The sequence below is a fragment of the Myotis nattereri genome (genome assembly GCF_964212035.1).
Source record: "Myotis nattereri genome assembly, chromosome: 6".
NCBI classification, from domain to species: Eukaryota; Metazoa; Chordata; class Mammalia; order Chiroptera; family Vespertilionidae; genus Myotis; species Myotis nattereri.
Genome location: NC_138081.1, coordinates 76,540,090 through 76,563,041, shown reverse-complemented (window position 1 = coordinate 76,563,041; position 22,952 = coordinate 76,540,090). Strand labels below are relative to the sequence as shown.

The following is a 22,952-nucleotide window of genomic DNA, read 5'->3' as shown; positions in this document are numbered from 1 at the left end:
TTGTAAAATCTATCTACTTTTGACACTGATTAAACAAATACACATCAAATAATTGGTAAAATATTGCATTTAATACAATAACATAAAAATAAGATACAGGGAGAAACTTTAATGATTTCCCATTTAGGTTATGAATATGCTTTTGCAAAGAACTTAATAGTGGAGGGTTAGATAATAGGATACTCTATTAACTTTATATTAGTAATATAGATGATAAACATGAAGATCTCAAAGACCTATAAGCCATAATGAAATTACTATATAAATACTTTAGTAAAATAAGATTAAAATGCCAGAAAACAGACAACTCAATATTAAGCACTCTCATTATCTCTACCTATAAAAAATGGATCATTAAAAACATTAACATTATTATCACTGCTATAGTCTTGACAAAAGAGTAAACTCTAAGGGTTAAGCTGTTATGTCAATTCTAATCAACGTGTAAAAACAGGTAAAATCTAGCAACAGACAGGTGCTATATGAGCTGGAATACTGGACTTTTAAAAGATTAAGTTACTAGAATTTGAAGAATACATTAATCTTTTAATATGGGGATTTACAATACATCCTTTTAATTACTGCCTAAGAACTAATGAAAATTAAGTCAATAAAAAAAATACAGTTGCTATTCGAGAATAACATTCTACGAATTTTCTCAGCAGCTGCTTAAATACAGAATATGATCTTCAACTACTATGAATCCAAACTAATAATGAAGGAAGTGAAAGGACATGTTTTCAAGTATAAACAAAGCACGTGTGCCAGAATAGAAACACTTTAACCATAGTAATACTTTCAGTGAACTTATGTTACATGAAATATAACACCTCCCCCTGCTCCTGAGGAGCGATTGGGGCCAGCAGCCATCTCTTGCACCCGCTGCCAGCACCATCAGTGCATGGGAGAGGCAGCGGCGGGAGTGGGGCTGCCGGCAGACAGGGGACCAGGGGCTGAGGCAGGAGGGGCCGGGCAGGAGCTCGGAGGATGGGCCGAGACCCGCTCCTGTGCCCACCACAGCCTCGTGGCCCACAGTTACTTTCAAGGTGTATGAATTCGTGCATTGGGCCCCTAGCTTTAAAATAAAAATGAAGCTTTCTATGGGAAAACAAAGCTGGTATCAATGGTAGCTTTAGTCACACAATCAATGGTAGAATCCAAGATCAAAACAAATGTATTAATGGGTTTTGGAAAATATCAGGCTCATCATAGACAGAAAAGAAGGATACACAAATTTGTAAAGACCAGATGTCTGTAACAAAAAAGTTACTACAATTGGAGAAGAAAAATCATACCAAAATTGAAACAGTATATGAAGAGAGAGAGGGTGGGCCTATTTGGGACCATTATACATGGAAAAGTCTTTGATGATTGAAGATAACTAAAAAAGGAGATTTAGGTTAAATCCTTATGGCCTGGAGCTATCCAGGTAGGAAACAATTACTAAAGAAATACTACTGATGACAAGTGACAGTGATCTCGAGGAAGACAGGGGTGGAAGACAGGGGCAGAAACCCATACTGCTGCCACTTTCAAGCATCGCAATTCTCTTCCTTTCAACTTGGGCCTACTCATTGTATGTATTCCTTCCCTCTCTTTAGAACCTCACTGCCTTTTTCACTCTAGCCACCACGTTTCTTTCTTCACTCAGTTAATCCTTCACAATATTTTTATGATGTAAGGAGTCCTAAATTAGTATCACTTTCAAAACTACATAAAGAAAAAAGCTTACTTTATTACAATATATTACATGTTGTATGGGGAAACCAAGATGACTTCAAGAAACGGTGAAATCTGACCTGGGTTTTGAAGGATGACTATGAGCCCATAATGGCTCACAAAAGGCACAGAAATGTTTATTGTGTGAGTTGGGAAGGAAGGGCATTTAAGCATAGGAAGAATAGGTAAGGTAACAGGGCATGGAGATGCCAAAGATGTCAATGATATTTCAAAAGATGGTGTGGATAAGGCAGAGCATTAATGGGAAGTGCACAAGAGAGGAATATAAGGCCAATGAGGGACAGTCTGTCATGCCATGCTAAGGAACTAGAACATTTTCTAAAGGGCAGTGGTAATCAGAGATTTTTTAAAATCAAGACATTATGGAAGATGATTTTCAGGAGGGTAAGGTAACAAGGGCTTGAATTAAGGCCACAGCAGTGAGGATAAAAAGGATGGTAGAATGGTGAGCCCTTTAGGAGAGAGAATTGACAGACTTTAGTACTACTTAGACATAGAAATAAATGGTGGAAAGAAAAGAAAAGATGAGGACTACTCTTGAGTCCCAGCCTGGGAGACAGGGTGGATAAGGCTGTCATTAAAAATATCTATATACTAGAGGCCCGGTACACAAAAATTTGTGCACTCAGGGGGGAGAGGGGGGTTCTTCAGCCCGGCCTGTGCCCTCTCCCAGTCTGGGATTCCTCAGGGGATAACCACCTGCTGGCTTAGGCCCGTTCCCCGGGGGATTGGGCCTAAGATGGCAATCAGACATCCCTCTGGCAGCCCGGCAGCCCTCGGAAGATGTCCACTTGCCAGCGGAGAGCAGGCCTAAACTGCAGTCGGACATCCTTAGCGCTGCTGAGGAGGCAGGAGAGGCTCCCACCACCAATGCTGTACTGGCAGCCATCAGCCTGGCTTGTGGCTGAGCAGAGATCCTCCCACGTGAGAGCGCCCTGACCACCAGAAGGCAGCTCCTGCATTGAGCATCTGCCCTCTGGTGGTCAGTGTGTGTCATAGTGACCAGTCATTCCCAGTCGTTCTGCTGTTAGGGTCAGTTTGCATATTATCCTTTTACTATATAGAATAGAGGCCTGGTGCATGGGTGGGGGCTGGCTGGTTTGCCCTGAAGGGTGTCCCGGATCAGGGTGGGGGTCCCACTTGGGTGCCTGGCCAGCCTGGATGAGGGGATGATGGCTGTTTGCAGCTGGTCACACCCTCTTCAGGGTAGGGGTCCCCGCTGGGCAGCTGGTCACACCCCCTTCAGGGTGGGCCAGTCTGGGTGAGGGGCTGAGGACCATTTTTAGGCTGGTGGGTGACTGAAGCTCCCAACCTCTACTGTTTTTGTTTTTTTTGTTTTTTTTTTTTATTCTGGGATTTATTTGCCCTCTATGGCTGTCACTGGAGCTGAGAGCCGGCTTTAGCTCTGAGGCTCGGCTCCAGCTCTGAGACCTTGGCTGCTGAAAGCAGGTTTCTGGGTTTGTTTGGCTTCTATAATTGAAACACTGTTGCAACTCTAGCTCTGAGGCCCGGCTGGCAGAAAGCAGGTTTCTGGGGTTTGTTTAGCTTCTATAATTGCAACATTGTTTCTTAGAGTGCAGCTCAGAGGCTGGCAGCGGCAGGCGGGGAACCTTGGCTTCCTCCATCATTGGAGCAAGCAAGCCTCCTGTTCGCTTCAGCTGCCTGGCTGCCGGCCGCCATCTTGGTTGGCAGTTAATTTGCATATCGCCCTGATTAGCCAATGGGAAGCGTGTCGGAGGTATGGTTAATTACCATGTCTATAATTAGATAGGATATATAAAAGGTGAATATGCAAAGTGTCCCCTCACGAGTTCAACTGGGAGACGAGGAGTTTGACTGCTCTCTATGACAGGCGCTGACCACCAAGGGGTGGTGCAGAATGAAGGAAGGCCCCACCAGCAGCTGGAAGGCTTTGATTGGCCCTGATCACCAGCCAGTCCTAGGGATCCTTCCCGTGCATGAATTTTGTGCACTGGGCCTCTAGTATAGTATAAAAGGACTAAAAGAGGAAGACAGAGTTTGGTGATTTTGCTAAGTTTGGTTTTAGACTTGAGGTGCCACTGGACACAATCCAGACAGAGGTTGGAATAGAAAGTCAATCTCAGAAATAAGTGGGTAAAGGTCATTGGCATAGAAGTGGATTCAAAGCCAGGAAAGGCAAGAGAGGCCAGGATAAGCACACCAAACCAGGGAAGACAATCAGGTAAAGAATCTTGAAGATAAACATCTATAGAGAATAGGTAGAGGAAAGGAACTAAAGAAAGAGAATGAGAATTAGTTGGAGTCCTAAAAAGAAAAAAAAGAGGTTGTCAATAAAAGCCATAAATTGAAAATATTTCAAGACTGGTCAATAATTAAATACTGTAGTAAAGGCAAGAGAGTAAGAACTAAAACTGGCCAATGGATCTAGAAATTAGCAAATAAATGCTGACCTCTTGAAGAAGGTTTCCATAGCATGGTGGAGTAAAAGCCAGACTAACTGGGCCAAAGTAAAGACAATTGTGTGTAGGATGCTCTTGATGTTGTAGAAAGAAAAATGATGTGGTATTTGGAAGGCAGAAAGACTTGAGAAAAAGATTTTTTAAAGATGAGATTTGAGCATACTGTTGACCCTAGAACAACATGAGTTTGAACTACAATGGTCCACTTACTTAGATGCACATTTTTTAACGTATTTTGAAACTCCATTTTTGAACCATGGTTGGAGATCGTATATGTGCTGTATTTCTAAAATGAGAGTGCAAAATAAATAGAGAGAAAGATACTAAAGAGTCAAGAGATGTAGGAAATAGAAGTTAACAGGATTGTAGATTAAAGGGCTGCGATTAAAGGCACCCATACTTCTTTGCTAAGAGAGATGGACAGATAAAGGTGGGTACATCCTATATAATAAAAGGCTATTATGCAAATCAACCGAATGGTGGAATGACAGGTCGCTATGACGCACTCTGACCACCAGGAGGCATATGCTCAATGCAGGAGCTATCAGTCGGACATCCTGGACTGTGATAGGGTGCAGGCCGGGTTGAGAGATGTCCCCTCCCCCCCGAGTGCATGAATTTCGTGCACCAGGCCTCCAGTTTATAGATATTAGGTGGGAAACCAGAGGGAAATATAGGAAATTCATGCCTGGCTAAATTTCACTGTAAATTGAAGGCAGTCATCTAATGAAAATAGGAAGATTATGGTTTAGTGTAAAGAACTTGAAGCATTGTAAGGTTTAGATCTATTGCCAGGGGGGTGAGAAAGGAGAGCTGAATAAAAATGAGTAAAAGGACTGCTCAGGAGAGATGAAAACTCAAGTGATTTTCAGATTGACAAACCCAGTCAGATCTTAGTAAGGTTACGTGTTTTTCTCTGGCATAACCTGGCATCTGACAGAACGGCTATGCCATTCTTGAGGATATTATTAAGAGTAACTAATAGTAGTAGATTCCCAGCTAGACAGAGAGGTAAAAATCCATTGTCACCAGTTGTCGTCTATTTCATTTACATATAAACAAACAGTAATGATACCATCTTAATCAATTAGACATTTTGTATTGAGAAGGAAGCCAATAAGATTAGTAGAAAAAGGGACCAGGATACTAGAAGTATCTGTAAAGAGTGTATTTAAAAGAACAGGAAGCATAAGTAAGAGTAAAATCAGAGTGGATCTCAAACTGCTCTAAATGTCAGTTTCCTAGTCTGTAGAGATAATAAATACCACTTGTTGGAATCAAATTCAAAGGACATATTTAAGCCCTGTATGACTATACATAGCCAATTTGGCTCTGTGATTAGAGCGTCGGCCTGCAGACTGAAGGGCCACGGGTTCGATTCTAGTCAAAGGCACATACCTCAGTTGCAGGCTTGATCCCCACTCTGGTAGGAGTGTGTGGGAGGCAACCAATCAATTTATCTCTCTCACATTGATGTTTCTCTCTCTCCCCCCGCTCCTCCCTTCCACTCTCTCTAAAAATCAGTGGGGGGGGAAAAATACCCTCAGGTGAGGATTAACAACAACAATAACAAAAAAGACATTTATAAAGGACATATTTAAAAGCATCTTAAACAGCTGCCTAACAATAATTTTAGAAACATCCAAGGCAGATCAAGCAGCTACAAAAAAAAATGTAAATGAAACTTTAAAAAATAGCTCTTAAAATATTCTATTATGAAACTTATTAAATTGAAAAGGGTTATTTTTAAGGCTCACATCTGAAAAAATACAAATATCTGACAAACTATAAAGTTTTTTAAACATAGGTGATATTCATTTATTTACCCTACACCAGTGATGGCGAACCTTTTGAACTCGGCGTGTCAGCATTTTGAAAACCCTAACTTAACTCTGGTGCCGTGTCACATATAGAAATTTTTTGATATTTGCAACCATAGTAAAACAAAGATTTATATTTTTGATATTTATTTTATATATTTAAATGCCATTTAACAAAGAAAAATCAACCAAAAAAATGAGTTCGTGTGTCACCTCTGACACGCGTGTCATAGGTTCGCCATCACTGCCCTACACTATGTACTGAGCACCACTGTGTCCTGGGAAATATTTCAGTTGTTTAATAACCTCACCTCAAAGCATGAACAGTGTACATAATGATCATTTAAAGACAGTGAGGACTAGAAATATTATATATTACACAAATAAATGTATTTTGCAAATATGTCTTCAAGAAAAAAGTTTTTACTACTACTTATTTAATTAATCAACAATCCTGATAATCCCTTGATAAACAAACATATTGAAGCATAAGAGTAGTTCTATCACTTTATATTGTCTTTGCTTTTCTTGATGGCAAACAGCATACACATTGAGTACTAAACAAACACACTAACCTGGCAGTGCCATCAGATGATGCAGTAAGGATATAGTGATCATCCTTTGACCAGCAGAGATCATAAATGATATTGAGGTGGCCATACAATTCTCTCATGAAACGTCCAGAAGGAATTTCGTATACTAATGAAAATATTAAAAAATTAGTAGGTTTCCAGACAGAGGATCCTTAATACAATAATATACAAATTCAAAATTTATAATAATTTGTAAAGTAAGCACTGTCTCTAAGAATATGACCAAAGGTTTTCAGCATAAAATATTTCAGAATCTACTTACAAATAGTTTTTCACTTGTTTTAGGCACAAGAATTTACACATAAAATTTTAAATATATTACAATGAACAATTATTCTCATTTCTCCAAAGCAATTTTCCTAATAATCTTTGATAGTCAATTAATCATATAATAAATAACATTTAAATTATAATTCAGTTAAAAGATTCTATAATTTGGGCTTTCATTAAAGAGGTATTATTTTACCTGAAAATTGATTCAATTTTATTTGAAGTAATCAAAATTTTATTTGAAGTAACAAGAAATTTAAATTGTATTATTGTCAGAAAAAAATTCTAACACTGAAATTTTAGATTTAGTAAAGGAATTGACAGGCAACCAATTTGATAAACAGTATAGTATTGCTATATTAATGTATACAATAACATCATCTAAGACAGCAATTTTCAACCTTTTTAATCTCACGGCACAGAGAAACTAATTGCTAAAATTCTGCAGCACACCAAAAAGTATATTTTTTTGCCTATCTGACCAAAATAATAGGTATGTTTTTGATTCGTTCACATTGGACTACTATTGTTGCGTTGGCTGGTGTCATTTTTAAATTTCACAATCTAAGGGTAGAGAGGTCAATGCCCCTGAATAAATAGTTAGGTATTACATGTTTGAAAAATTCTATTGGAACACAAGTTGAAAAGTCACTGATCTCAGATAATGACTTAACAGAACAACGAAGTTTCCAAGTCTCTACTTCCACCTAGTGGTCAAACTAACTGAGCTTAAGTACAGAAGTGCTTCTGGCATAAGCAAAGGCTGTGTGTGTGGAGGCTAAGGCTAAAGTTTTGAAAGTGTATTCCAATGCAACACCTTCAGAACCTCACAGCAAACTCTGTGAGACCTATTCACTCAAGGCATTTTAAAAAATCTCCCTCTAACCATTAGCTGACTGCTAAACTAACCAAACAGAGACTTCAGTGGCAACAAATGACCAAGGCAAAGGACTACAGAATTAGTCCAGGAAAGTCACTAAACAAACAAAACAACATATCCTGATTGACTAGGTAGAGTGGGGGAATATGAATTCAGAGCTGCCACACTTCAATATCTAACATATCCAGTTTTTGACAAAAAAATTAAGAGGGTGTGAAAAGAAAAACATAACAGAAAAGTATGGCCCTACACAGACAAAAAGCAGTCAATAGAAACTGTTCATGAGGAAGCCTAACATTAGTCTTCCCTTTAAATCCATGCTTATAAATATGTTCAAAGATCTAAAGAAAACAATGTCTAAATAATTAAGGTGTGAGAATTTCTTACTAATAAAGAAATAGAAATTATAAAAAAAAAAGAACTAACAGTAATTATAGAGTTGAAAAGCACAATAACTAAAATAATTCACTGCGAGGGGCTCACAGCAGATTTGAACTGGCAGAAGAATCAAGACTTGAAGACAGGTCAATCGAGAGATTATGTAATTTAAGGAACAGAAAGAAAAAGAATAAAGAAAAACAAATGAAAATGCAGAGGCTGTGGGACACCATCAAGTGTACCAATACAGAAATTACGGGAGTCCCTGGAGAAGAGAAGAAATATAAAGAGGCAGAAAGAACACTTAAAAAATAAAGACAAAAATGTTACTAAAATTGTGAAAAACATTAATTTGCATATTCTACAAGCTAAACAAATTCCAAGGAGACATCATAATCAATCAAAAATAAAAAAAGATTCTTCTTCTGTATTTTAAGATTTAAGCAGGAAGTAAAGCTAAATTTATATAGCATTTTAAACAAGATTTTTAAAGCATAAAGTAGCACATATTTATCACAGAAATGTTGAAAACATATAAATCAAAATGCAAATAATTCTCCCATTACCACAAAGAATGAAATCACTATTCTGGAGTATGTTTCCTAAGAATCTTTTTTCCCCCTATGCATAGGTTTTGGTGAATTTTTAAAATAGCATAGCTGTAATCAAACTATACAAAGAATTTTGTATTTTTTAAAACTAACATTATTTCATAAGGAAGAATATTTATTTAATAAATGCTAATCAAGCTAATTATAAGTCCCTGCTGAAAAAAAGCAAATCAACAAAGAAATAACTGTGTGAAGCTGAGGCATGTTCTATAGCAGCAGTTCTTAACCTGTGGGTTTCGACCTCTTTGGGGGTCAAACGACCCTTTCACAGAGGTCGCCTAAGACCATCGGAAAACACATATATAATTACATATTGTTTTTATGATTAATCACTATGCTTTAATTATGTTCAATTTGTAACAATGAAATTGGGAGTCACCACAACATGAGGAACTGTATTAAAGGGTCGCAGCATTAGGAAGGTTGAGAACCACTGTTCTATAGGATGCAGTGCTTAAAACAGACACCCATGAGGAACTGAGGTGAGCTGGTTTTCATTACTACGCAAGAAGTAAAGGAAAGTAACAATGCCTCTAAGTCTAGAAGAGTATGATAATGCTCATTTATATATATAAAAAAAAAACCTCCGAAGAGATACAGATATTTCTTAATAGTTTCCTATAGTTTTTAAAGGCAAATTGAGAATGGGTTTGGCCTTTCTGCTGACTTCTCTATAGTAATAAGAAGTCTTAATTCAGGTCCTCCAAGCCAATTATTATTATTCTAATGCATTACAAATTTGAAGACTTTCATAATTCAAATTAGCACTGCTATTGACTGACTAAACTAGACTAAAACTCCTCCTGAGATTTATTATCCTTCTGGTTCTAAATTTGTATATCTTATCTAAGAAAGCGGGAATATGCAAATTGACCATCACACCATAACGGTCAAGATGGCTGCGCCCAGAGTGGAGGCAGGGATTCCGTAACACAAGATGGCTGTGCCCAAAGCAGAGGCGAGTTCCCATAACGAGCCTTAATAAGCAATCAGCAGGGACCTGAGGCTGCGTGGCGCCGGTCCAGGGCAGGGGACCTTAGGCTATGCCCCCCCATCCGGTGGGGCTTGACAGGGGACCTCAGGCCGTGCCCTCTGCCCATGGGGCTTGAAGGGGAACCTCAAGGCACGCCCCCCACCCCAACCCGGGCTGGGGGACCTCAGGCCGTGCACCCTGCCCCAGGCCGGGGGACCTAAGGCTGTGCCCCCCACCTGGTGGGGCTTGACGGGGACCTCAAGGCATGCCCCTTGCCCCAGCGCAGGCCAGAGGACCTCAAGGCGCACCCCCCGGCCCAGGCCAGGGGACCTCAGGCCACAGCTCCTGCCCCGGCACCAGGCCAGGCGAATGGAGACTGCGCCCCCCACCCAGTGGGGCTTGACAGGGGTGGGGCCGGCTGGGTCTGGATCTAGCCCAGTGGGGGTGCAGCCAGCCGGGTCTGGGTCTCGCGTAATTTCGAGGTGCACATGGGTGGGCAGGGACTTGACTCTGGTTCCCGTGGTGCACCCCAGACTCTGACAGGAGAAAGATTTTCATATACATTTTACTAATTTTCTTTCATCTCTGACACTTCTATTATAGAGAAAGGGCAACTAGCAACATTAAAATATTTCCTCTAATTCCCTTTTAATGTGCACAAATTTTGTGCACCAGGTCACTAGTTTTAAATATAAAATGCTTACAAAAATCCTTCTGCATGTTTTAAAAATAATTTACCATCCTTCAGTATACATTGAAAACATATTGTATAGAAAAGTGTAAAACTCTATTTCTGAAAACATATCATCTAGGAAAATGTAAAAATTTCACTTCTAAAAACGTATAGAATAGAAAAGTGTAAAATTCTACTTCTAAAAACATATTGTCTAGGAAAGTTTAAAATTATTAAAGAGAGCTGTTACTTTACTTGAAGAAATCTATTTAATTTAGTAGTGCTGGGGGATAATTCAAATTAAAGTTTCAATGAATTTTAAAAACCAAAGACCAATAAAATTAAGCAAATAGGATTATTACTCACAAATAATTGGATATCCATCTCGGCTGGCACAGGCTGCTGCTAATATTCTTCCATTGTGAGAGAAAGATAGACAAAAACATCCTCGTTCTCCTGCATTTAGTGAGAAGAGGTGCTTGTTTGGGATACGGCAAGCCTAAAAAACATACATTTAAAAAACAAATTAAGAAACATTAAAATATGAAGGCTAATTGTTAATTTCAATGACTATAGTTGGTTTTAAGTCCCTTTATGGTGATGAAGAGGAAGAGAAAAGCAAGTAAGCAGAATGATGAGAAACCACAGCAACTTATTTTACTGTCTAAAGAGAAAATCAATTCTCCATAAAATTAACTCAATTTATACTCCATATCTAACTAGTACTTAATTCACCTAAAATGAGTAGAAAATTTCAGTATCTGACACTCCAAAGCGGTCACTACCCTATAGCTTTTATAGAACCACACAAAAAAATGTATTTCACACTCTTTTTAAAAATATATATATATTTTATTGATTTTTTACAGAGAGGAAGGGAGAGGGACAGAGAGTTAGAAACACCGATGAGAGAGAAACATCTATCAGCTGCCTCCTGCATACTCCCTACTGGGGATGTGCCCGCAACCAAAGTACATGCCCTTGACAGGAATCGAACCTGGGACCCTTGAGTCTGCAGGCTGACACTCTATCCACTGACCCAAACCGGTTAGGGCTAACTTCTCTCTTTTTATCTCTTAAAATAACCATCATTTGTGGCTACCTTCCAAAATGTATTTCCAAACTAATGAATCACTTCCTATTGGTTTCTGATTCACTAATTTATTAAAATTTCTTCATTAATTTTTATCTTCATTCCCTATTAGCAGATGAAACCAAAAATTTTCATGTATTAATACCTATTGTTCTAATTCTGCCTCTTCCAAACTTCAGTGAGTCTTAGTTCCTGTATTTCTTATTATTCTAAAAGTTTAACTAAACATATTAGTATATTGGGCCCTTACTATATGCCAAGAATGTGGTACTTTATTACACATGTGTTTTCATATATTCATCACAGCAACCCTATGAGTGACCATTATTACTATATATAACTAATAAGGATTATTCAGAGGGTCAAGACCAGCTTAATGAGCCTCATCACAGACTATTAGTTCAAGGGCCTGCATTCTAGATAGGTACCAGGTTTTTCACAAGTAGTATCAAGATTTAGCAGCATTATTAGGAAGTAGCATTATGAGTAGCTACCTGGAAGGTGAAAAATTCAGTAGACATTTATTAGGTACCTATAATGTACCAGGCACCATGCTACCCATTTTCCCCCTCCATTCTCCATCTGAAAAGGAAAATGAGGTTAAAAGAGGAAAAAACTGAAGGAAAAGTCAGGAGGTTTTACAATCAGATGCTGCTGCTCCCAGGAAAACTGCCTAACCACGTAAGCTAAAATCACTGAAAGCCACTATCATTTTCTTTGTATTCCCAAGGTTTGACACTGTATTTAGAAAAGCCAATAAAGTTTCATAGCAATAAAGGGCCTCAACATGTTTGACCCTTCCCCCTTCTTTATGCTGCTCCATTCTTTCTTTCTTATAGTCATCTCTTATTTTTCATTTTTGCCACCATTCTCCCAAGGTCAGACTCTTTCATCTCACATCAATGATTGCAACTGCCTGCCATCTGGTAGGTTTCTCTCATTCTGATGTATCCTACTTCAAGATCTCCTCTATGCCACTGCCAGCATCAATTTGTCCTAAAATATGATTGAGACAATGCTTCTCTCCTACCCAAAAATCTTCCATTAATATCTCACATCCCACACAATCACTAATTAGGCTATCATTCAAGACACTCCACAATGTGGGCCTGCTAATCTATCACACAGCCCTATCTCTTACAAACTCTCATTGCCAGCCAGCCACGTTTTTGAGTGTCTGATGAATACCTCAGTCCTTTCCCATCTATTTACAACTTTGGCCCCAGATGAAATACCTTTCTCTATCCTTCTTCCCACCCCTAATATGGCCATCCTTTAAAGTCTACCTCAAGCCTGGCCAGCATTGCTCAGTGGTTGAGCATTGACCCATGAACCAAAAGGTCCGGGGTTCAATTCCCATTCAGGGCACATGCCTGGGTTGCCAGCTTGATCCCCAGTGGGGGTGTACTCTCTTTAAAATCAATTAAAAAACACACATCAAAACAAACACCAAAAATAACATATCTTTTATCTTTAATTTTTAAAAATGATTCTCTCTGATTGATGTTTCTATCTCTCTCTCCCTCTCCCTAAAATCAATTTAAAGAAATTTTTTTAAAAAAGAAAAGAATGTCAAAAGTGATGCAAAACACAGACAATGAGACAGTCTGGGAAAACAATCATCCTTATGTATATACTGAATGTTTGCATAAGTTAAGATTTTTAGATAAACTGCATTGGTATTGGCTCAGACATAAAATAAGCCACTCCAGTCTTTGTGGAAACAAGTAAATGATTTACAAAACTGTATCAGCAATGCTTCTTGCTACTACAAAATATACTAACCAAGTAAGAAAAATTTAGTACAAGCTTAAATACTGCTCTAATTGTGGTAGAAGAATATACATGTACATATCTCCACCAAAATGTGATTAAGGAAGGAGACAGGGACTGCAAAAAAAGTTTTATGAATCCATTAAAAACCATTTTAAAATAATAAAATCCATTAGGAGACATACCTCTTAGAGATATAAAAGAATGTGTGCTTTTTACTTGTTATGAGCTGAATTGTGTACCCCAAAATTCATTTGTTAAAGCCTTAACCCCAGTACCTCAGAATGTAACAGCATTTGGAGAGAAGGTCTTTAACTAGCTCAGGGGTGAGAAATGTCCAGCCCATAGGGCATAGAAGGCCTGTGAAATCATTTGGTCTGGCCCTGCCAAGGCATTATGGATGAGTTAATTAAATGTTTGGCCAAATATAGCAGGCTAATTTTTAAGTTGGTAATTTTGCCCATGAACAATGTTATAAATACCCAAATGGCCCTTGACAGAAAAAAGGTTCCCCACCCCTGAACTAGCTGATTAAGTTAAAATGAAGTTGTTAGGGAGGGTCCTGGTTAGAAGGGGAAGAGACACAGGGATATACAGGCAAGGGGAAAAGACCATGAAAGGGCAGTAAGATGGCAGCCATCTGCCAGGCAAGACCAACCCTGCCAATCCTCGATCTTGGGACTTCCAGTCCGCAGAACTATGAGTAAATAAATTTCTGTTGTATAAGTCAAGCAGTCTGCACTTTTTTTTTTTTTTTTTTTTTTATGGCAGCTCTAGAAAACTAATAAAACTGCCCAGGTCCTAAACAAACAACCTAGATAGTGTTTTTATGCAAATGATAAACACTCTATCATTACTTGTCAAGTGAATTATTGTAAAGACAGTATGTGATTATAAATAAGGATAATCTGAGAGTTGTAAATAGCAATCTAATTACTAGTAAATAAGTAAATATCTAAATGAACTCAACATTAAACACGTCACCTGCCCAGGCAGTCGTTGCCACTTCACTACTTCCTTTGAATCTTCTAGTCCAGGTTCTGTGTCCAATGAACTTGACTCATGCTGTTGCTCACAATACACTGGTTTACCTTTTTCCTCCTGAAGAGCCACCACAGAACGGTAAGATGGCTTTACCTAAATATGTATAGAAAAATATATATCATGTTAATTTTTTTCTCTTTCCTAGCGTAGATGGTTTTTAAAATATTGAAACAGACAATATGGAAATGTTTTCAAAATGTAATCCAGAAAAAATTCGACTTGGAAATGTAATCCAGAAAAAATTCGACTTGGAAATGTAATCCAGAAAAAATTCGACTTGGAAATGTAATCCAGAAAAAATTCGACTTTTATTTGCACATTATTCTAAATAAAGTGAAACTTGCTTGAAATTATTGTCCTATAACCAAAAAGCCTTAGAAGCTGGGAGAAAAGAGAAAAAAAACAGAACTCAAGTGGTAACATGATACTGTTTGAATAACTCTGTTCCTTTGTTTCTGCCTCTTCACCAACACCTATCAGACGTTATGTCATGGCTCTGATATAAAATGGTATCCCTGGCTTTAAATACACGAAACTGTTATCATTAAGATCTAAAGTTTTTTAAATCTTTCATTTCTTAAAAATAGATTTAACTCAAATCAATGCAAACCAACTCTGTAATCACAGTTTATAATATCAACTACAGAATATGCAACTGTCCTGAAATATGTTACAGCAAGTAAGACAAAAGCAAAAGTTTCAGCTCCTTTTAGGACATATTCTTTGCTAGGATCATTATAATTTTTTAAATTAAATGTATTGGGGGTGACATTGATCAACGTGATCATACAGGTTTCAGGTGTGGGTTTCTATGTTACAAGACCTGTATATTACACTGTGTGCCCACCACCTAAAGTTAAAATCCCACCGTATATACTAGGACCCCATATATAATGTCACCGTATATTAGGACCCCCTTCTAGATCATTATCTTCCATATATATAAAAGCCTAAGCGACTGGCTGACCGGCTGACCAGACTGGCCAATAGCTATGATGCGCACTGACCACCAGGGGGAAGGTGCTCAACACAAGAGTAGAAACCACGGGCATGGAAACATGGAACAGATTGATGAATCTCAGAGGGAAGAGGGGAGAGGGGAGGGTGGGAAGAGATTAACCAAAGATCTTATATATGTACTAGAGGCCCAGTGCACGGATTCACACACCAGTGGAGTCCCTCAGCCTGGCCTGCGGAGATTAGGCTGGAACTGGCTCTCTGACATCCCCCGAGGGGTCCCGGATTGCAAGAGGGTGCAGGCCAGACCAAGGGACCCCACCAGTGCACGAATCCCGGCCTCTAGTAATTTTAATATATGGAAAACAGCAGCAGAAATACTGTTTATAACTATTTAAATATATTGTGAAAAATGTGCCTGTAAATCATGTTTGCAAACTATGGCCCAAGTCAAATCTATCCTGCTGACTTTTTATAAATAAAGTTTTATTGGAACACATTTTCAAATTGTTTTATTATCACTTACATATGTCTATGTAGCTACTTTCATGCTACAAAGGCAAAGCTAAGTAACTGCAACACAGACTATAAAGTCTGAAAAGCTTAAAATATTATCTGGTCCTTCATTAATATTTGTCAACTCCTGCTTTACATGATTCTTTTATCTTTAATTTTTAAAAAACAGTATTATCACCATGGCCGGGTGGCTCAGTTGGTTGAAGTGCCATCCTGTACACCAAAAAGTTGCAGGTTTGATCCCTGGTCGGAGCACATATGGGAGGCAACCAATTTATGTTTCTCACATCAATGTTTCTTTCTCTCTCCCTTCTACTCTCTCTAAAATCAATAAAAAGACATCAAAACAAACACCAAAAATAACATAGATTCGGGTGAGGATTAAAAACAAACAAAAACACCACAGTTTTAAAAAAACAACACATTTTTCCTAACAATGAAATCTATATTTATTATTTAAAACTCATTTAAGTATCTTTTAAGTATCAGCTATTACAGGATAATACATCATCTCTGAAGGTAACTTTCTATTCTACAAATTCATTAAAATAATTCTAGAGATCTTATCTTTTTAGAAATGGAAAACATGCTACTATTTAATCTCAACAACAGAGGACATAACGCTTACATGTGCTATTGACTTACACATTCTGGAACTTTCAATCCTCTTACAGTCACATACAACGTTGACGGATAATGATTTCTTGGACATTTTAACCACCATTCGAAAACCTCAACGACTTTTACATGTGGCCGAGGCTTAGGAGGTGGATAATATAGCTGCAAGCGAAGTTTTGAATTGATGTTTATATTTCCATTGGCTCCTAGAAGCTTAAAATAAAAATTCAAATAACACTTTATGCTCATTGACAATAAATAAATCAGATAAAGCAATAGTATATAGTCACAAACTCATTTTAAAAAAATGAATATGGCATACAGAAATTCCTTAAGATTTACAAAGCAAAGGAAACAACATTGACACAGTTGGCTAACCACAGTTCCAAATCACTTTGACAAAAAGTAATCCAAATAAACTTTTAAATTAAAATATTTTCCTGACAGTTTTATTTTTGCGTATACAACTTCAGATGGTTGATAAAAATTTTATATTTCTTTTTTTTTAAAATATATTTTATTGATTTTTTACAGACAGGAAGGGAGAGAGATAGAGAGTTAGAAACATCGATGAGAGAGAAACATCGATCAGCTGCCTCCTGCACATCTCCTACTGGAGATGTGCCCGCAACCAAGGTACATGCCCTTGACCGGAATCAAACCTAGGACCTTTCAGTCCGCAGGCCGACACTCTATCCACTGAGCCAAACCGGTTTCAGCAAAAAATTTTATATTTCTATGCAGAATGTTACTTTCCACATAGAAGGTGGTCAATATACCTTCAAGATAACAATGATAAAAACCAAATACATATTATTTAAACACAGATACAAATTTTCCACTTGTTTAGTATCAGTATTTTTAATGGTAAAATCTTATGGTTTTAATTTTCAAAAAGTCAAAACCATTTTCAAATAGTAATTAATATGGTTAAATTTATTAAATCCATTCATTACATTTAAAAAATGTTTTAATATACCTACTTAAAAAGGATCTAGTTAGCCCTGGCTGGCATGACTAGAATAGTGACTGGCACACACAAATGGTTTAATAATATCTGTTAAGTTGAATAAATGACAACAGAGTTGTGTGTTCCTTTTTTATGCTGTATCCTTACAGCCAAACCATGCACCTGGCACAAACTGGGCACTCAATTAATGTTTAAGAATCTAAATGAACATCACCCAAGCTTGAATTAGTAACTCTACCACTGCAATCTTACCTTGGATCATAACTCCTTATATGAAACCAAAGTAACTTGGGGAAAAGCAACCAATCAGATTAGAAGATTATTTTAAAGTGTTTGAAACAGAATAAAAACATACCTTAAGAAATGCCCAGGCAATTTTCCGAAAGCCACATTCTTGGTTTTGAATTTCAGAGTTATTCCTAATTTCATCCATGCTTAAGAAATCGAGAATCTGTAAATAAATATTTAAAAATTACTTCACAGAAGACTAGGCTACCTAAAATTTAATATTTTCTAATAATATATTATGAAAATGGAAAAATCATTTGTTCATTTTAAAGTTTTCCTTATAGGAAGAAAAAATATTTTCATCTAATTTCATTAACCTTTAAATTAATTGATACTGTTAGTGAGGTCCATTTTTTATTAATAAACTAGAGGCCGGGTGCATGAAATTCGTGCACTGGGCGGGCGGCAGGGGGGGTTCCTCAGCCTGGCCTGCACCCTCTCGCAGTCCGGGAGCCTTTGAGGGATGTCTGACTATTGCGGAGGTGGAGAGGCTCCTGCCACCGCTGCTGTGCTCACCAGCCATGAGCCCAGCTCAGGGCTTCTGGCTGAGTGACACTGCCCCTGTGGGAATGCACTGACCATCAGTGGGCAGCTCCTGCATTGAGCGTCTGCCCCCTGGTGGTCAGTGCGCATCATAGCAACCAATCGTTCTGCTGTTCAGTCAATTTGCATATTAGCTTTTTATTATATAGGATCTTTAATTAAGTTTTATTTAAAATCCAAGACAAAATACTAGTTACCTTAAATATAGTCTAGGCACAAATACTAGTACACAAGATTTAGAATATTTAAACTTTGATCATTTTTTTAATCTATGAGAGCAGACTTCGAAGGACTGTTTATTTAAAAACGCATGGTCTTATTTATCTATGGGTCCTTACTTGGATCATCTTCCTGAAATTGAGAATTTTCTTTTTGTATAAATGTTGTAATTAGGCTTCTCAAGAAAATTTCTTTCACATATCTCCATCTTGTCTGGATGCCAAAGCTCATGGAATTATTACCAACCTGCCACAGGGACTATCTATATTCTAGGTCAGTGGTTCTCAACCTTCCTAATGCCACAACCCTTTAATACAGTTCCTCATGTTGTGGTGACCCCCAACCATAAAATTATTTTCGTTGCTACTTCATAACTGTAATTTTGCTAGTTATGAATCGTAATGTAAATATCTGATATGCAGAATATATTTTCATTGTTACAAATCGAATATAATTAAAGCATAGCGATTAATCACAAAAACAATTTGTAATTATATATGTGCTTTCCGATCGTCTTAGGCAACCCCTGTGAAAGGGTCGTTCAACCCCCAAAGGGGTCGCGACCCATAGGTTGAAAACCGCTGTTGTAGGTACTTGTCAAAAAAAAATTATCACTTTGAAGTTACTGGTATTTATCAAAAGTTCAGCTGAGGTAACAAATCTTTACAGAAGAATGCTTTAAAAAATAATGTGGACTCCACTCATCCCTATTCTTTATATTCTTAAACCTGTTTTCAGAGTAATACATGCTCAGTGAAAAAATACTGACAATATAAAATATAATTACAAAGTAAAAACAACTTGTAATCCAGATACAGAGATGATTAACATTAACATCTACATGTTTATAGGTTTACACATTATCTAAACCTTTTTCTGTGCATTCCTAAATACTTCTATATTACTACTACAAATCCAATGTTATTTCATAAACTATTTTGATATGCTTTATAGTGGATATCTCTTCAAGTCAATATGTACATATACCATGTATTACCATAAATTAAATTAAATACCATAATTTAACCAAACCTCTTACTGATTGAAAAGACATCTCTAAAATTTTTGCTATTATAAATAGTGCTTAAGTAAATACCCTTGCACATACATCTTTGTATAGTTGTCATTTTTCCCTTAGTAGAAATACCTAGAAGTGCAATAAGTTTTAAAGACTTCTGGTAGATATTATCAAGTTGTCCTCAAAACACCCTTAAAAAGTGGAAATCAAAAATTAGTTTTGGCCCTAGCTGGTTTGGCACAGTGGATAAAGTGTTGGCCTGCAGACTGAAGGGTCCTGGGTTCGATTCCAGTCAAGAGCACATGCCTGGGTTACGGGCTCGATCCATGGTCAGGGGTGTGTAGGAGGCAACTGATCAATGACTCTCTCTCATCATTGATGTTTCTATCTCTCTCTCCCTTTCCCTTCCTCTCTGAAATCAATAAAAATATATTTCAGAAAAAAAATTAGTTTTGTAAACAATAACACATTATACTAAAACTTAAGAAGTAACCAAAAGTGTTTATAATCTAAGAATCTTTCTTAAATTTCATATTAGTAAAATGAATATGAAAGACTATTATATTAACAAATGACAAATTTCTATGACAAAGAAAAAATTCCTTGACATACAAATTATGTAACTTAAAAAAACCACAGCTTTGCATAAATCATACATAACCAGATGTAAATGGTGGAATATTTGCTTCCTAAACACACATAGATCACCTAAAAGATCATAAAAACAGCCCTAACTGGTTTGGCTCAATCGATAGAGCGTCAGCCTGCAGACTGAAGGGTCCCAGGTTTGATTCTGGTCAAGGGCATGTACCATGGTTGCGGGCACATCCTCAGTAGGGGTTATGCAGGAGCCAGCTGATCGATGTTTCTCTCTCATCAATGTTTCTAACTCTCTATCACTCTCCCTTCCTCTTTGTAAAAAAACCAATAAAATCTATTTTAAAAAAAGATAAGTATTTTAAAAAACAACAAGTAACTACAAAAGCAATCACTGATTCTGGTCATGCCTTGCTTTTTCCATGCTAAAATTCCCCATCTTGCTTAAACTGGAAAATAGGTTTTCTCAACTTCCTTTTGCTTATGGGAAGAGAACATGGGTTAGTTAAAAGAAATGTGGTATTTAGGTTTAAACTAGCTTCAAATTACCTGCACTTAAAATTGGAATAACTGAGAAAAATCACTTTACACTTCAAAAAATGACTTTACACTCTTTTATTTCTTTTGCAGTAAAAAATTAGAATAGCATGTCAGTTCAAAGGCTATTTACTCCATAAAGCTTTCCCTAACTGATCAGACCTCCACTAACCTTCACATCCAAGAAGTTCTACTTCATTTGGTTATATATTACATTGTATCAGTCAAGTGATATGTGTATGTTCACCTTTTTCTCTCAGCAGTATACAAACTCTTCGGGAGTCTGATATTAAGTGAGTTTACACTCCATGAAATAAGTTGAGAATGTAGAATTACATAGATACAGATTAGATTCAACACTTCAGTTAATAATCCTGGCATTGTTCTAAGGATTAAATAATAGAGTAAATCCAATGGCTAAATACTTGCACTAGTAAATCCTCAGCAAATGTGCTATTACTTGTATCTCTTACTTGTATCTCCACTGCATGTTATAACACTATAATAGAAACTAAATTCTCACACTACTTGGTTGTATATTAAACTACTAAAAACAATAGCTTATATTTTTGCAATGCAATTGGCCCTCTGTGTCTGTGAGTTCCACATCTAAAGATTCAACTAAACAGCACATCACAAATATTAAAAAAAAAATCCCAGAAATTTCCAAAAAGCAAAACTTGAATTTGCCATGCACTGAGCACTATGCTGAATCAATGTGAATGAAGTGATGTGTGGGCACACCCTGCTGCAGCCTATATGCAAATACCGGTTATAAAAGGGGCTTCAGTACCGACAGAGTTCGCTACCTGCAGAGGGTCCTGGAACCAATCCCCTGTGGATACCGAGGGACGACTGTTAATAACTAAAAATCTAGTTTGAACAGCTCTATTTAATTCATACCTCAAAAAACAGGATGACTTTAGGGCTCTCATCAAAATCTCGAAGCAAGTAGGGCAAGTTTTCATTAAATATAATTTGTTCTTCCCACTCTGGAAGTCTTGATTTTAACTGTTTAAAATCATATGGCTGGGTCATAATAGGAAGAATATAATCCACATTGTCTTTTTCAAAGTAAGATGAAACAGGCCGCTCACTGTTCAAAAAAAGATATTTCTATTAACACAATTCTTTATAAATTTGAGAATGTAAGAAAAAATAAAAAAATATGGTATTCAAAGTGAGGCAACTAGAAATAATAGCCATGATTCATAAGGAAAAATTACTTTGATTGTCCATCTAGAAAATTATAAATTTTATGAGACTAGAAGTGGTAGTACTTCTTTTGCACTTACATACTATCAGTTGGTTTCACATAATTATTTTATTATAGAAATATAAAGTGAGAGGTATGACTATACCTTCAGCATTCAAAGCTGGAATAAAGTACCTCCTTCAGAATCTTAAATGAGTTTGTCATAAATAAAATAGTACAGTATATTTAAATAAAAAAATGACACAATAGGATTGTAAACCTTTCAAGGTTTATATGCCCTAAGACAACTGAATAAGTGAATGACCTTTTTGATAATCCTCATGTTTCTCATCACTGCCATCTTTCCAAGCAGATAGCTTTTTAAACCTATACAGTGGGGCCTTGACTTATGAAGTGTCCTGACTAACGAGTTTTTCGAGATACGAGCTGTCTCTCGGCTGATTTTTTGCTTTGAGTTGTGAGCTAAAATTCGGGTTATGAGCCAGCTTCACATACCCCACCGCTAGTTGGCGCAGTGAACATCAGTGAACGCCACAACATCAGCCCAGCATCACGTGTCTCACTCGTTCACTTTTGATTTGACATACGAGTAATTTGAGTTATGAGCTCCGTCACGGAACGAATTAAACTCATACATCAAGGCCCCACTGTACTAATAAAAGGGTAATATGCCAATGAGACCAGACATCTTCCAGACATCCTTTTGGACAAAGCCACAGTGGCAAGGGCTGAGGCAGAGGCAGTCAGGCCAGAAGGGGGGAGTAGTTAGGGAGTGATCAGGTTGGCAGGGAGGAGCAGTTAGGGGGTGATCTGGCCAGCAGTGGGGAGCAGTTAGGGGGCGATCAGGCCGGCAGGGGAGGGCAGTTAGGGGTGATCAAGCCAGCAGGGGAGGACAGTTAGGGGTGATTAGGCCAGCAGGGGAGAGCGGATTAGGGCCGATCAGGCTGGCAGGGGAGATCGGTTATGGGCGATCAGGCCGGCAGGCAGGTGAGCAGTTAGGAGCCAGCGGTCCCAGATTCAGGATCAGGCCTAAACTGGCAGTTGGACATCCCCCGAGGGGTCCCGCATTGGAGAAGGTGCAGGCCGGGCTAAAGGGTCCCCCTCCCCCCATGCACAAATTTCGTGCACCGGGCCTCTAGTTCTAGTATAATTGTTTATTTTATTGTATTTTTTATTTGGGTCTT

The 22,952-nt window shown here is 37.7% G+C and overlaps 1 protein-coding gene across 1 annotated transcript in view; it reads right to left on the bottom strand.

The window, feature by feature from the left end:
• AHI1 (Abelson helper integration site 1) overlaps window positions 1-22,952 on the bottom strand; it is a 163,571-nt gene that overhangs the window by 125,668 nt on the left and 14,951 nt on the right. Inside the window, exons 8-13 of the mRNA XM_081094098.1 lie at window positions 21,456-21,648; window positions 17,706-17,801; window positions 16,408-16,593; window positions 14,230-14,382; window positions 10,746-10,878; window positions 6,577-6,700 (exon numbers count right to left, since the gene is read on the bottom strand). Coding sequence (XP_080950224.1) covers window positions 6,577-6,700; window positions 10,746-10,878; window positions 14,230-14,382; window positions 16,408-16,593; window positions 17,706-17,801; window positions 21,456-21,648 — 885 coding nt within the window. The remainder of the gene's footprint in view (window positions 1-6,576; window positions 6,701-10,745; window positions 10,879-14,229; window positions 14,383-16,407; window positions 16,594-17,705; window positions 17,802-21,455; window positions 21,649-22,952) is intronic.